Source organism: Chaetodon trifascialis, chromosome 11, assembly GCF_039877785.1.
Source record: "Chaetodon trifascialis isolate fChaTrf1 chromosome 11, fChaTrf1.hap1, whole genome shotgun sequence".
In the NCBI taxonomy this organism is placed as follows: Eukaryota; Metazoa; Chordata; class Actinopteri; order Chaetodontiformes; family Chaetodontidae; genus Chaetodon; species Chaetodon trifascialis.
In genome coordinates this window covers 26316169-26332803 of record NC_092066.1, presented here as the reverse complement: position 1 = coordinate 26332803, position 16635 = coordinate 26316169, and the positions used below count along the sequence as shown (strand labels likewise).

Sequence of the window (16635 nt, the reverse complement as noted above, 5' to 3'; positions counted from 1 at the left end):
TATGAGAGCTAAGAACAATAGCAAGCAGGAAAAAAAGCTGAAAAAGTGTTTTCAACAGAGGAGTTGAAAACTGCTCAGGTTCATTTTTTTAGCATGTAATTTTGCACAGTCACCTATTTCTCAAGTAAAAATTCAACCAGATACACTGAACGGAGTGGACTTCATTTTAGTTATGACGATGCTACAATTATGTTAGACCCCTATAGACCTATATGCACAGCATTTATTTAATGACGGTAATGAAACTGATACTGTTGCTATTTTTAGATACCACGGAATACCTTATTACCGGATTACCGCCCAACCCTAGTGTGCGTGCGTGCGTGCGTGCGTGCGTGCGTGCGTGCGTGTTTGTTTGTTTGTTTGTTTGTTTCTCTGTCTCTGTGTGTCTGTGTCTGTGTGTCAGCGGACCTGCCAGCTTTTGGTAAATGTGAACCGTTACGTGTAACTTTAACGTTACTTTCATGTGGAAACATTCGCGCCGAAGTCTAAGTGAAAAAATGAAAAAAAAAATATATATATAAAAAAAAGATTTGCGAGGTTTTTTTCTCAGCAAATCTATCAATCATGTTCCCCTAATGACCCCAATGCATCCTCAAAGAAAAAAGAGAAAGAAGAGCCAGCGGTGCGTGTGTGTGTGTGTGTGTGTGTGTGTGTGTGTGTGTGTGTGTGTGTGTGTGTGTGTGTGTGTGTGTGTGTATGTATGTGTGTGTGTGTGTGTGTGTGTGTGTTAGTGTGTGTATTTTAGCCTTTAACTTTTGCAGCAAGTTTTGTAACCACTATCATGGCATATGAGGAAGACGAGGACAGGCAGCAGACCTGCCAAAAAGAAGTGGGTCCATGTCCCCCAGAAGTTTTTGAGGATATATCAAGAACAGTGGCCATGCTTACGACCCTCTAAAGTTCCTCATCATGCATTTTGCACAGTGTGCAATTATGATGTCGACATAAGCCACCAGGGACCTGCAGGTAATATATAAATTAGCCCCAGTGATGTGTGCATATGTGCTGTAAGCCAATTTAATTATTACATTCTTGAAAACAAAAACACCTATTGCAATATACAAAATAAATTATTGCCATTTTAATTAAATGCACATTAAAATATTTTTAATTAATTTTAATTAAATAAGTATTGAAATAATTCCATGCAGTTAACTTGTGGCTATCAGCTTGTATAAGCACACATATCATATAATGAAAGCAAGTGATTGTAAAAAATTGTGATTGTAAAAAATGTCTATCACTTAACTAGTCAAAATAAGAACTATGAACAAGCTATTTTTAGATACCGCGGGATACCTTATTACCGGATTACCGCCCAACCCTAGCGTGCGTGCGTGCGTGCGTGCGTGCGTGCGTGCGTGCGTGCGGGTTTTGAAGACTGTCGACACCATGTGGAGGGCAAAAATCATTTAAAGATTGTGGTCAGTACAGATACTGTCCCTAAAATTCAATCGTTTTTCCATCAAGCGAGTGGTTTGAGACCAATTCGGGCAGAGACTATGTTCACCACGTTCATTGTAGAACATAACTTGCAATTATCTGCTGCAGACCATGCCGGACCACTGTTCAGGAAGATGTTTCCAAGCAGTGAGATAGCCAAACAATAGGGCTGTGCCAGAACAAAGACAGCCACCATTGTAAAAACATTGGCTAGGAATGATACTGACTACATCACAGAAATAATGAAGCGGTCCCCATACAGCCTTGCTACAGATGGGAGCACAGATATACATAGACATAAAAATGTACCCTATTGTGGTGAGGAGTTTTGATCCCAGTCTTGGGAGGGTCACTGTGATGTTACTCAACATTTGTGAATCAAGGGAGTCTACCAGGAGAGCAATATTTGAATTGCTTGACAGTGAACTAAAGAAGAGAGGCATACCATGGTCAGACTGTGTCAGCTTTGCAGCTGACAATGCTGCAGTCATGCAAGGCTTGGTGAAAGGTGTAGCAGATTTTTTGAAGGCTCAGAGTCCACACATCTAGCAAGTTGGATGTGCTTGCCACCTGATACACCTTGCTGCAGAGAGGGCAACCAGGCAGCTCAGTGTGAACATTGAATACTTTCTTGTTACAATTTATTATTATCTGGACAAAAGCAGTAAGAGGAAGTCAAGTCTGCGTGACATACAGATCATGTGTGATGCAGATGTGAGGAAAATTCTCAAAATGTCCTCCACAAGATGGCTGTCTCTGGGGCAGTGTGTGAACCGCCTACTGCAACAGTGGGACAGTCTCACTCTTTTCTTTGAGAATGAGATGGGGGCAGGCAAGAAAAAGAAGACAGGACCCTCATCTTCCTCCAAGTTGCTCAAGGCTCAATATGGTCTTACTCATAAGCCTAAAGCAACACTCTCCTCCACCAGCATGCCTACAATGCAGCCCAAGGTCTCCTCCTCTGTCCCACCAAAGCTGCCAACACCTCCATCTGGTCCTGCACAGAAGCGTGAAGCTACACTTACCAGTGCATCAAAAGCTCCTGCACACCTTGCTGCAGAATTTGATTTAACCAAATTCTTCAAACAAAGTGAAATTGGAAAGAGAGCTGAAAACGAAAAAACAAAACAAAACAAAACCCAGAAAGAGCCAAGAAAGACGAGAGAACAGATCTGTCAAAACCTGAGAAAATATATCAGTTCCTCACCAACCCAATGTCAAAGGTGTATTTACTCTTTTTGAAAAGAACAATACCTATTTTTGACATTAGCAACCAAATACTCCAAAAAGAGGAGCCATGCATACATATACTGCTTCCAACTTTGGAGCTGCAAAAGGTATTGTTTTTGTTCTGTAAGCCTGGGCATGTGATCACCATGATGGATGAAATTGGTAGAGGTATTAAGCCAACACTGTACAGTGCAAGGGAAAACCAGCTACCTGATGAGGAATTCTCAGTTGACCATGACACTCAGACCTTTATCCAAAGTCAGGGTAAACTAGAGCTTAAGCCATTCTTCAGAGATGTGAGGAATTTCTTTTCATCTGCAGCTGACTACATGGTTTCCAAATTTCCATTTGGGGATAAGCTGCTGATGCATGCTGTTGTGGCAGATATTACCAAGAGGCAGTCAGTGAAATTCTCTTCTCTCCGGTTCTTCATTAGCCACTTTCCTTCTATTCTGCCTGAAGAGGTCACTGTGGATCAAATGGAAGACGAGTTTCGAATGTATCAAACCAGCAGCTTTGAGGACAGCATCCTCAGCAAGCGTGCCGATGAAGCCTGGGTTGATATTGGTCATTTGAAGAGAGGAGGACAGGAGATCTTCTCCAACCTTTCAGCAGTCAAGCTAGGGATACTGGTTATCTTCCACAGCAATGCTGATTGCGAAAGGATTTTCAGCCATGTCAGCAAAAACAAGAAACAGTACAGGGCTAGCCTGAGCACTGACATGATCAGTGATTTGGTGACAAGAAAGGTGAGCATGGCTGCAAAAGGGACCATCTGTCACATGGGGGTTTCAGTGATGCTCTATTAAAGAAGGCAAAGTCAGCAACCTATGAGGCAAAACAGTCCAGAGCAAATTCCACTCTAGGAAGGAGTGATGACTGATGCAAAAAATATAGTTAAAAGGGCATTTAAAAAAAAAATGTAAATGATATAGTTACCCTGGTTTGTTAACAGCATTTTCATGTTTTGAAAGTGTTTCTGTGTTCCATTGAAAGGCTGTCATGATATAGTATATACATGGCTTAGAAGGACATAGAATTTTTTGCTTTTCTGTTGATAGGTTCAGATATTTATGTTAAGAAATTGTTAAAGAATGTAATTACAGAGTGCAATATGTCTATATTTTCTTTATTAAAGGTATTGTCATCAAAAATATAGGTTTTATTGTTTTTTATAACTGATTTCCAGCCAGTGAATGGGGAATTTACTGCATGCAAAGCAAAGGAGTTACAAAAGTCTGCAAAAAAAGCCGCACAACACAAGTGGTACTCAAAATATTTTGACAAGGTTGGCAGATCTGTTGGTGATAACGTCTTCTTGTTGATCTCTCTCCAGACCCAGTGGGCTTAAATATGAGAAAGCCAAAGAGTGGAAGATCCCATGTGTGAATGCCCAGTGGCTGTGTGATATACTGCTTGGCAACTTTGAAGCATTGAGACAGATTCAACACAGCAGATACTCTATCTACACACACCCTGAACCACTTGTGCCAAACCCACAGCTGGTCCAGAACCTCCTGGGTATGTACGTCTGACTTTACCATGATCAACACTAGGGATGTCCCGATGTCCCAATACCGAGACCCATTTGATACTTCTATAAAACATTATGAAAAGAACTAAGAGCAAACAGGATACAGGATGTCCCTTATTTTACATTTACAGACCTGGCCTGTAAATGTTGGTAGTTAATAAATGCTATTTTATTCTCATTTATTTTTAATCACTAGCCCATATATTGTAAATGTGATTAAAAATAACAATAAATATACATATGTATATATATTATTTATCTGATACCTGATCGGGACATAATGTCCGAACCGACCAAGTCTGCAGTCATGCGATCGGCCCCAATTTCCGATCACGTGATTGGATCGGGACAACCCTAATCAACACAGAAGGTTATTTTGTGTTGGATATTGAGTTTTATTATGTGAGAGTTGGCAATATTAATAGAATAATGGAAGGGAGGAAATCTCTCACAATGAGACAGACAGGCAGTATCTTTGGAGGATTTTTTATGACTGCACAGCTGTTTGTGGATTAGCCCACTGGAAAGCTGTCAGCAAGTATAATATGTTAACAACATATATGTGTATGTATTTATACACAGCACGAGTATGAGTACTTAGGTATGAGAAACTGCCTTAATATTTAAAGAATGTTCAAACATCAGTAGTAGTATCAGTTGTAATTGCCTAGGTGTGCATGCATGCGTGGGTATATGTATGAATAAAAGTGTCTTGCATTGGCTTGTTTTTTTCTGCAGCTGCCTGGAGAATGCCGGTCAAAGTATCTCCTGAAGCTTTGACGGTGAGTTTCTTGAGTCATGAGAAAAATGCTGCTGTGTGCTGCAGGCTTGTCTTCTTTTTGCTGTGTCAAAAATGGCTCAGACATCAGTGAGCTCTTCAGTTGCATTTTACCCCCATGCAGGAGCAGCCTTTCATTGCTTCGCCAGAAAAATATTTACTGTGCTGACAAAAGATCTGTGTCAGTGTGGATTTACATGAGGCATGTTTTTCTTTTTGTTACCTTTTTATGTGTATATCACTTTTCATACATACCAGTGCAACACAAAGTGCTTTGTGTAATAAAAACACACAAGAAAAAAAAAACAAAACAAGCAAAATGTTCCCATCTTGACCACCAGCACATCCATCCATGTACAAACGTTAAATTACTGTATTGAAAACACTGACCATACAACAACAGGAAACTATCCTAACTTTTCATGAATCTGTAATGAGGGAACACCAGAGGCAGGATAAAAATGGAAGCAGTCATAATAACCCAATAAAATACAGTAAAAGATATTAAAAATGAATAAAAGATAATAGATAAATGATAAAATAAAGTCATTATAAATAATGTGATTAAAACCTGAAGTGTAAGGTGGGGTGCTAAAAGAAAAATAAAGATTAAAAATAATGAGAGAATAAAATAGTTAAACCACTAAGAGGAGGTGTGATGAAGTAAAACCAGAACCGGGAAACAATTAAGAAAATAAAGATAGAAGAAAAAGGCTCAAACAAATGAACAAAGGAAAGGTAAATAAATAAGATAAAGAAGGTTCAGTGAAAAACCAGATTAAAAATGTAGACCTTAAGTTTGCTTTATATCAGATATCAGACTTGGAATATACCACACTCATCTCTGATGAGTGATGGTGAAATCTGAAAAAAAAAAAAAAAATAAATAAATAAATGACTAAAAATCTGAAAAACACCTGATCAACTATGTCACACTCACACAGGTTGAAAACAAGGGAAAGTATATAGTTTTTTGGATGAAACAAAAAAAACATCTGTTTTTAAAACATCTGTAAAACTGCTCAGCATGCACTTTTACACAGTTATTCATCAGATATTACTTTACTAATTCCTAGATGAATTAGGCTACTATAGCATGATTTAAAGGTGGTTTTCACTCTAAATAATGTTTTTTGTTTTATTTTTGGCAGAGATAAAAATTTTAATTTTCTACTGTCTTCCAGATGAAAGAAAAAAATACCGTCATATAGTGTGAAACCGTTATAATTTTGAAAAATACAGTGATATACATTTTTGGTCATACCGCCCAGCACTATATCTTGCTGTTACCTCTTTGCAAATTTGCCATTTTTAGCTGTTCCTGTTCTTGATTCAGCGAAAGCACCCTCTGTGTTGGTTGACATAGGCTCATTGTGGGTTTGATGGCTGATGTTGGAGAGCCTGCAGCTGGGCTACTTTTTTATGATGGCTTTGCTTTTGCAGTAGCTAATAGATGATGCGTTTTGATGTGTTTGCTCTTTAACCACAACTTTCTTGAGGCGTGCACATGGCTTTGTTCATTTTGGCTGGCTGACCTTTATAATTGAGACCAAACCCAAACTACTCCTAACGAGTCCTGGTACGTTGTCCCCACTGCTGGCACTCCCTACCTTTCTCAGCTCAGTTACCTGCTCCACCATTAGAGACTGACCTCTGGTTGCATGTGCTGTGCATCTCTGTATCAGTTTGATAGAACGAGGTTGATGTTTTACATATTCTGTAGCTTAAACTTGTTCCGTTAGTACAGATAGAAGAGATCAAACAGGCAGCAAATGGCAGATGCTGCACTACTTTACTTTTATGGATGTGTTGGCTCATCTGATTGTGTCTCTGTAATGTTTGTGTGGCGTTTAGAGTCTCCAGCTGCTCCAGAAGCAGAAGATGACTGACTCCACGAACCAGCCTGCAAACAAGAAGGCCAGGTCAGTAGAGCAAATCTGGGTGTAGGCTTTTTATACTTGGACCAAATATTAGCTGTTCAGATTACCATGTAATGATGATATTGTGAGTGAATGTACAATTTCATGTGCACAGACTGGAGGAGATTCAGTCCCCCAGTAAGAGGCTTCCTCCAGAGTCAACTCCTCGAGTCATGTTCACAGGCTTTGAGCCCACACAAGTACAGCAGTATACAAAGGTAAAGTCATACTTCACAAAGCAAACCATGAAACAGAATGTTAATGTTACACTTCGTAATCAAGTACTTGAATTAGGTCACTAGCTGTCTGTTTTTAGAATGTCAACATTAGCTTCTCCATGCTCTCCTGCTACTACATCTTCTCAGTGTTTGATGGTGTCTGTCCTCATCTCTCCCCCCCCCTGCAGAGGTTACATGCTTTAGGTGGTGAGGTAGCAGACAGCAGTCAGAAAGTCACTCACCTAGTGGCCACTAAGGTGACTCGCACCGTCAAGTTCCTCACTGCCATGTCTGTGGTCAAACACATTGTCAGCCCAGAGTGGCTGGAGGAGAGCTGGAGGAGCCAGAAGTTTGTGGGTATGTGTGTGTTTGAGTGTTTCATGTCACAAAATGTATCAAAAAATGTACAAAAAGGCTTTCCATTTTGTTGCTCCACTGATCAGTTTCTTACTACCATTTATGTAGAACAGTTGAAGTGGCTATTCATCTCCTACTGAAAAGAATTAGTATGTGTGACATTAAAAAATAGAAATTAAAAGTTGCTTATGTTTTACCGTCTTATTTTTGCAGTACAACCTTTTCCCCATTGCTGGACAAATAAATTAATGTGTATTGTTTCAATCAGTAGGGACTTAGTCTTCTGTGTGTGTGTGTGTGTGTGTGTGTGTGTGTGTGTGTGTGTGTGTGTGTGTGTGTGTGTGTGTGTGTGTGTGTGTGTGTGTGTGTGTGTGTGTGTGTGTGTGTGTGTGTGTGTGTGTTTTGCAGATGAGCAGAGTTACATTCTGAGGGATGCAGAGGCAGAGGTGTTGTTTGGCTTCAGTTTGGAGGAGTCATTAAAGAGAGCCAACAGTGCACCACTCTTCAAGGTACAAAAAAGCTTCACACACACACACACACACACACACACACACACACACACACACACACACACTGAAATTGGTAGGACTGCAGCACTAACCCAATAGAAGGAATGATTCATGCAAGAACGTACTATATTTTTTATATATGTAATTGTCATAGACCACTGGTTTAAATACTGGAATACTAGAGTTGTGAAAAAGTGGTTTGGTTCTGGTGAATGGATTTTGTCTCTGTCCTTCTGACTATCTGTCCTTCGCTGCTTGTCTCTCTCCTTGTGTGTCTCTGTCATGCGATGGGTGATGTAGGGGAAGTACTTCTACCTCACCCCAGGGATCTGCCCCAGCCTCAGCACCATGAAATCCATCCTGGAGAGTGCTGGAGGAAAGCTGCTGGCCAAACAGCCCTCGTACAGAAAGATCATGGAGCATAAACAGAACAAGGTCCCTGAAAATAGCTGTAATTGTATCTGCCTGTCTACTGTTATGTGTATGTCCTTAAAACAAGTCTTTGACATGCAACAAAATTAGCTTGGTATAATAACTGTTGGTTTATAATGGTTTGAAAGGCCCCAGAGTGTTTCTTTATCTAGAGTCCTCACAGCTGCTGGTAGGTGATGCAGTTCAGGAATGATGATAATAATAATTTTCAAAATAAAACACTGTGCAAAAAGAATTACTAAAGTAGCTCTGGCTATTTGACAGAAGTCTGGCTTTATTTTTATTTCATGTTGGTCTTTTTAATGCAGAACCTTCCAGAGATAGTCTTAATATCCTGTGACAACGACCTCCACCTCTGTAGAGAGTACTTCTTGAAAAACATTGGTAAGGTACACACACACACACACACACACACACACACACACACACACACACACACACACACAGTCTTTCTCCTGTTTAAAGGTCCAGTGTGGAGGATTTAGAGGTATCTATTTGTCAGAAATGAAATATAATATTCATAATTATGTTTTCATTAGTGTATAGTCACCTGAAAATAAGAACCTAATAATGAGCCCTTTCTATCTACAGAGTTGCCATGTTGCACCACCATGTTTCTATAGTAGCTCAGAATGGACAAACCAGATACAGGCTCTATAGAGGCCCTTTTGCATTTTTTGTGGCCACCATACATTCTCCTATACACTTAGAAGTGTATTAAAACACTGGTCATATAATTTCCAACTCTGTCAAAGGTGCCATGTGGAATTTTCTTTAAAGCAAACTAAAGTTACATCAGTGTTACACCTTGTGTGTATCTTTGAGGTCTAACAAACGTATGGAATCTTTTTCACCCTCATAAAACATTTACAATGCCGTTTATAAGAGATATTTTCTATTCTACATCATTTACTGCCATGTTTACTAGCTGGCAGTCTTCTTCCTCTCTGCCTTTGTTGGCACCTTGCTATGTTTCTTGTTGCATTAATGAGTAATGGGAGGATATGTCACTCAGTTGAATGTGCGTGTGCATCCTTGTGTGCTTGCAATGCAAACAAAAGAGGGAGCCACTCTAGACATGGCTCCACAGCATTACTTGTGGTCAAAAACTCCTCAGGGTACCTTTAAACACACAATACAAGGTGACTAGCAGAACGAAATGAACTATGTGCCTGGAAACCATTATATTTAGAACTTGCACTGATGTGTTTTGTGTCACTGATGTGCTCTTCTGTCTCTGTGGTCCAGATGTCCACAATGCTGAGTTCATCTTGACGGGAGTTCTCACCCAGAAACTCAACTATGACTCATATCCTTTCCAGCCAGTGATAGCTCATGACAAAAGGCTTCTTATTGGATAGTAATTGCTATCTCTGCATCACTTCTGCTGTCTTCATTTCAACGTGGTAGCACTTATGGATTGCAGTCAGTCACTTTCTAAATTGGCCAAATGTGGACATTTGATTATTTCTTCTAAAAAACACTTAGGTTCAAGTCATTTGAATATTTATTTTTGAGCGTTATGTCCATAAGAGGGAAAACTAATGTATTGAAGGACTGACTATTGGTATATTGTTTCAACATGAACATGTCTTTTAAAAGATCTTCATATCTACAGATTATAACATAAATAAATAAAGTAATGTCCTTTACCGTGTTGTTGAATTATTCACTAGTTTCTGCTTGACCTTCATTTTCAAGCAATGGAAGTGACAGTGTGTGCAGAGTTCTCCTTTTTCCCACGTTTGCGTATCCAAGCGACTAATGGAGACAGTACAATGAATTTTTTTTTCCAGTATGGAGCAGGAGCACAGCACACAGAAACTGGGTAAGATGTGAAAATATTCCAGCTCTTCATGCTGCTTCTCTGATGTCTGCCCTTTCTCACCCTCCTCTCCTGATTTGGTGGATTTAGAGCTTATTTCAACCAAACCAGAGTTAGTGATGATTGTTGGAACAGTAAAAGATAAACCAAGAAGGTTTTTGTGAGTTTTATATTGTTTTTGTTCCGTTTGAATGAAGTATGTTGTTCAACGCTAAAATTACTGTTCCTGTTAATGAAGTCTGGCGACTATGATGAGAGTGATATAACAGCTGTTTCTGGGTGGGATCCTCCATAATGGTATCAGATGATATATTGTGTATATAGTAGTAATATTATAGTAATCTGAGCCTGTCAGTGGCAAAAACACTCTTAGTGGATATACATCGACAGAGGGATTACATTGCAGCCCATTTCGTGTCTGCTGGTGGCCATGTTCACACAATAGAGAAAGCTTGTCACTAGTCACTTGGACAAAAAAAGCATGGGAAAATAGGGACCATCATCAGATTATATTTAACTGTAATTCTATCCCGTTTGTCTGGCACGTTGTCGTCTTCTAGGACATGTGGACTGACACTTGTTGGCAATTGGAAACTCTGCACACTACATCACTTTCACTGATTGAAAAGGAAATGTAGGTCAAGCTGAAACAAGTGCATAATTTAACAACACGTTATGGAACATTATTTTATCTATTTATTTTGTAATGTGTAGGTGTATAGAACTTAAAAAGACATGTTTATGTTGAGAGTAGGATGTCTCGTATTGGTTTTAGACATAATGCACAAAAATATTTTTGGAATTTCCCCTTGTGGGACTAATAAAAGGTATATTGAATAGATATTCGAATGGTTCCAACCACTAAGGTTGTTTTTTTTAAGAAGGAACATTCAAACGTCATTTTGGGCACATTTTGACAGCCTGTGTGTGTGTGTTTTCATGTATGTGAAGTGGCATGCATGTTTGGGTACTTAGCTAAGCCAGTAAAAGAGGACCTGAAGTACAAGTACAATTCAATTCAATATTACCTTTATTAGTCCCGCAAGGGGAAATTCCAATACCAGTACCACAGCTTGTAAGCACGTGTTGTAGCCAGCTTTCAGTTCTTATTTGGGGTGATTATTGCCTATTCTTCCCTTAAAAGGTTTCTCATTCTGTGAGATTATTGGCTGTCTTGCATGCACCCCTTTTTTTAACCAACAGATTTTTAATAATGTGCAGCTCGGGGGTCTGTGAGGGCTGTGGAAAAACCTTCAGCTTGTCTCTTGAGGTAGACCATTGTGGATTTTGAGGTGTGTTTAGGATAATTATCCTGCTGCAGAAGCCATCCTCATCCTATCTTCAGCTTTTTGCTTCCAGAATTTGCTGGTATTGAGGCCATTCATCCCTCCACCAGTGAAATGTTCCCCGCACCTCTGGCTGCAACACAAGGCCAAAACATGAATGATCCACCCCCGTGCTTCACAGTTGGAGAGGTTTTCTTTCGTAAAATTCTGCACCATTTTTTTCCCCAAAACTTTCTCATTGTGGCCCAAAATGTTCTTTTTTTACCATTATCAGCATAAAATTCCAAAATGCATCAGGCTTGCTAAGCTGTTCCTTTGTGAATTCCTGATGCTGAATTTTGAGGTGAAGATGCAGGAAAGGGTTTCTTCTGAAGACTCCATTAAGGTCATATTTGTTCAGGTGTAGCTGCACAGTAGAACAGTGCACCACTTCTCCAGAGTCTACTAAATCTTCATGAAAGTCTTTTGCAGTCAAACAGGGGTTTTGATTTGGCTGTCTAGCAATCCTACGAACAGTTCTCTCAGAGAATTTTCTTGGTCTTCAGATCTAAACTAGACCGTGAAGGTCTAAACTATTAACTTTCCTGTTAACTACCTAATTACATTATAAACTGAGGAAATGGCTTGAAAACACTTGCTATCTTACCACCTTCATCTGCTTTGTGGGCATCAGTTATTTTAATTTTCAGAGTGCTTGGGAGCTGCTTAGAGCAGCCATGGCTGCTGATTGTTGAGACAAGGTTTGAGGAGTTACAGCAATAAAGCTTTGACATTTGCATCATTTGGCCTTTCCTAATTATGTCTGATTAAGCCATAGCCCAAACAAGCTGATCAAGGCCTGAGAGTTATGAGAGCTCAAATCTCTTGGGGTACCCAAACTTTTTGGGTGTCAAAGCCTGTGCTGTCAGGGAGGGGGACCTATTGTGAAACAAAGATCAGGGTTGTCTAAAATGAAAAGAATGAGGGATGACAGGCCTGATTGCTCTGATGGGGAATCATGGGAACCACAATATGCACAGATGCATGTGTGTATTTTTAATGTTTTCAGTATGACAAAATACCTGGGTTACAAAAGGTAGAGAGTTGTAACAAAAGGACAAATGAGAAATATGGCCCACTGATCTGTGTGAGGACAGAATGATCCACACTTCACTCAATACTCTGGTCAGCACGACTCAGTAAAGCAGCAGTAAATGCTGAAATTTTAGATCTTGCTGTTTCATCTTATCGAGAGACAAAACACCATCTACATGTTGGATTTAAAATCTGCTAATGATAGATCACTGTGTAATTAAAGGACCATAACAGTGCTTTTAAACCTTTGTCCAATTTACTGCAAAACAAATGTTGTCTTTGCATTACTGCTGACTTCTCAGCATGATGTCGTTACACTGATCAATTTCACCATGGGACTAAACTCAACTTGAAACCTGCTTGAGGTGGCGAATGCTACAGAGTGAGCACAGCTTATATTGTTTCATTTTGACAGTCATGTTGATAATGTTGGTAATGTGAGACAGACTCAGATCAGTTACAGGTGCATTACTACTTTCCACTAGCAGCAGCAAAAACACATGATGTTCACTGTAGTGATTACTTCAACCAATGCCAATAACTGGAGGATAGGAACAGCTCATTCAGCAATCTTAAACAAAACTTTATGCTTGAGAAAATGCATCAGTAATGTTAGATACAATGGTCAGTGTCCACTTTAATAGGTACACCTAGTCACAGCTGATGCAGTATAATCCAGCGGTGCTGCAGTCAGTCCAATCTTCATGAAGGCTTCAGTGCTTTACAGAGCTGTTGTCATTTTGGAGGAATATTTTGTCCAGTCAGTTTCCTTGACAGTTGCACGTATAAATTCACTTGATGCTAAAGCAATGATGACATCAGGAGGAATAAGAGGAGGACCAGACCAGGAGGCCACCTGTGTACAGTCCAGCCACATTAACTTTTGTATGTTTTTATTTCTGTGCATAGATTCCCAGTCATTTTGTAGCTTTTTGTTACCTGTTTCAGAATAAATAAATTGATGTTATTTTTGTGAAATCAATGTTTAAATTATGCAGGATTTTAACGTTTTTGCTGTTTTTCCAAATAGATTGTGTAAAGGCTTCAGCTCATACATGCTGCTTTTTTGGAATAAAGACTGTATATTTGTTTGTGAAGAATGTCTTTGGCTGTGTTTGCTTTCTGACAAAGGTTTGAGTTAACGTCAGTTTCTCCCAAGTATTTTATTTTTACGTATAGATAGTGTCCTCAGCCTTTAAAACAAAGTCTCAAGTAAGAAACTTGCAAAAAAAAAAAAAAAAACAACAAACAAATTCAATAATTGACAAGGAAAAGACATTTTGGGAATCAGTAATTGAGCTTTGTTCACAGGTCAATCTACTCCCAAATTCCTGCTTAAAGAAAAGGACATTTCAGAACAAAAGTTCTGTCTGTTCTCACGTTTGAGGTTTTGCTAAAGCTTTCCTGAATGTATTCCTCCCAGATTTATGCCGGTAATTCCTGATAGAATTGATTTAATTAACTGGTAATGAGGGTCTGGGGTAGTTACTGATGAAGTTCCAATTGCTGGCTGTCAGACTGATAGCCTGGGGTCATGTGTGGGTGGGGGTGCTGGGCAGGAGTGGGGTGTGCAGCATCGCCTGTGGTGCTGCCCTCAAAACTGCAGCAGACTGAATTAGACACAGCCTGAGCCAAGGTCATGTGCTATATATTCCATGTGTGTCTGCTGCCAGTACTCCTCAGCATGTATTAACATGAACATGAGACATAGGGCTCTATTTTCGATTCTGCCGTCGGCGCGGGCAGGCACAGACAGGTACACAGCGCACTTGGTATTTTGGTAAACCGAGGTGTACAGAGGTGCGCCAGGTGCGCTGAAAGCTCGCCACCCCAGACCAGGTCAACTTTGTGCGCCAGCAGCGCACCGCTGGGCAAGTGGATTTTCGTAAACCGGCGGAGTCGTGCGCTCACGTCACCAATACCTCACAGGCAGGTTTCCACAGTGTCTGGCATTTCACTGCGATCAATAATTTGCAGCAACCACGATTCAATGCAACTGAGTCAGCACAAACAGTCAGACCTAAATTTATATATTTTGATCAGTATCTCATCTGACCACATCACAAGCGCGTTCGGCACCCGTAATGGTCACTCAACCTGACCGAATGTACACAGGTGAACCAGGGATGCAAACTAATCGGTTAACGTCACTGTGCCAACCAGAAACAGCCGTGACATCCTACAGAGCATATATACTGCATCTATCTCAGAACACTCGAGAGACAGCGAGAGACAGACACATGAAAAAACGTAAGTGATGATCAATGTCCACTATTACCCACGTCATTTCATTCCAAATACAAATGTTATCATTGTAATGCTTAACGTTATCTGCAAAGATGGAGTACATCATTGCTTTGAGGAGGAGGATGAGGAGGATGAGGAGGATTTACCATCTAAGGACCTCATATTTAGACATCAGAATCAGAAATCCTTTATTTATCCCCGAGGGAAAATTGTTTTTGTTGCAGTGCTCCTTACAAGAATAGAATTAGAATAAATTGCTGAGCTGCTGTGATTGGTGAAAATTTGACTGCCTGTGTCAAACCCACTCCACGCCTTCTCCCCTCCCTCTTTCTGAGTTGCGCCGCTGGGTGGGACTGAGATGAGAAGGGGGAGGAGATGCGCCGGCGGCGCAGTGCACGAAAATACCAAAGTCTGCGCCGCCACGTCCCATTGGCGAAGCGGACCTTACTTTGCGCCGCACCTGCGCCCAGAGGCGCCGGAATCAAAAATAGAGTCCATGATGTTAACGCTGTTCATGGGTGTAAAAGCAGAACCAAAACTAAAACCTGAGTAAGGTTGACAAAGGCTGGTGTAATAGCGTCAGTCCTTTCTGATCATTGTTGGACACATTTGAGTTTGATAAGTTTCTTGAAAATAACCCTAGGAATCCTTCCATAGGGCAGTGTTTCCTTTGTGGAACCCAGACTCCTGGGAAGTCTGGGTTCTGATAGAGGCTGCTGTAAACCTGCTTTTTCTCGAAAAGCTAAAAGTCACCATCCTCCATTGCACACATCACTTCTGGTTCCGACTAAACACAGCTGCTTTCTCCAGGATTTACACTCTGCTTCTCACTGTCAGAGATAACAGCAACAGGGTGGAAGATGTATTCTATTAGAAAGTTTCATTTCCAAAGATCAAACATAGTGTGAAACATTCTCATCACATGTTCTACAAACCGGTGATGAAAGGAAAACCAGACTCAAATGAAGAGTCTTCCACGCAGGCTGCAGGTCTCACTGAATGGTTTAACACTTGACTTTGGTCGAGGTCAGGTGACCTCGGCCGAAGTAAACTGGGAGATTTTGGAGCACCACATTATCAAGCATCACTGAGTGAATATCTTTTGAAAGAATGCTCCCTATTCCCTCAATAGAGTTCCACACACACCTTCGAGGTGGAACACCACGTTGTCTTTCCCTTTCATTTGTCACCCTCCATTACATGTCAGCAGATGGTAAGCTCTGTTGTAAATGAGAAGAGTTTTCATCACCTGGCATCTCAAAAGTTGTTTTCATGAACAACTCAACTGATCCAGAAAGCTTTATCCACTATTAGTACTTTTTATTAATCATATATGTGTTAGTTGGAACCTTGTTGAAAATGGTAGCATAATGTTTTAATAAGAGGTGAAGTGTTTTTTTGTTCCCCAGAAGGCAAACACTTGTTGATAGCTTTAAGCTGCAATAATGATAATAACTTTATAAGACACCTTTCAAAACAGTTACAGAGTGCTCAACAATAAAGCAAAGACAAAAAAGATAACAAATACTAAAAAGAAGTCCAAAAAAAATGGAAATGTTGAACCCAAATAGTAAAACAGTGAGTGGGAGTTCTAAGAAGTGATTTAAACTCAGTCCAGGGAGTTCTTAACATGTCGCTGCTGTTCAAGCAGGTGATTCATCCTGATGCCCATGTGCTATTCATAATGACATCATCAGATGAATGAAGAAATCCACAGAAACAGGACTATCTCTCTCTCTCACACTCACACACTCACACACACACACACACACACACACAC

At 40.2% G+C, this 16635-nt stretch overlaps 1 protein-coding gene across 2 annotated transcripts in view; it reads left to right on the top strand.

Annotated features, from left to right (window-relative positions):
• The window catches only part of paxip1 (PAX interacting (with transcription-activation domain) protein 1), a 42126-nt gene extending 28418 nt beyond the window's left edge, over nucleotides 1–13708 (top strand). For both annotated transcript variants that reach the window (XM_070974454.1, XM_070974453.1), the window contains exons 14-23: nucleotides 4013–4197; nucleotides 4949–4992; nucleotides 6843–6910; nucleotides 7023–7125; nucleotides 7314–7482; nucleotides 7891–7991; nucleotides 8292–8426; nucleotides 8732–8807; nucleotides 9672–9732; nucleotides 13392–13708. In XM_070974454.1, coding sequence (XP_070830555.1) covers nucleotides 4013–4197; nucleotides 4949–4992; nucleotides 6843–6910; nucleotides 7023–7125; nucleotides 7314–7482; nucleotides 7891–7991; nucleotides 8292–8426; nucleotides 8732–8807; nucleotides 9672–9732; nucleotides 13392–13407 — 958 coding nt within the window. In that variant the 3' untranslated portion in view covers nucleotides 13408–13708. The remainder of the gene's footprint in view (nucleotides 1–4012; nucleotides 4198–4948; nucleotides 4993–6842; nucleotides 6911–7022; nucleotides 7126–7313; nucleotides 7483–7890; nucleotides 7992–8291; nucleotides 8427–8731; nucleotides 8808–9671; nucleotides 9733–13391) is intronic.
• The last annotated feature ends 2927 nt before the right edge of the window (nucleotides 13709–16635 follow it).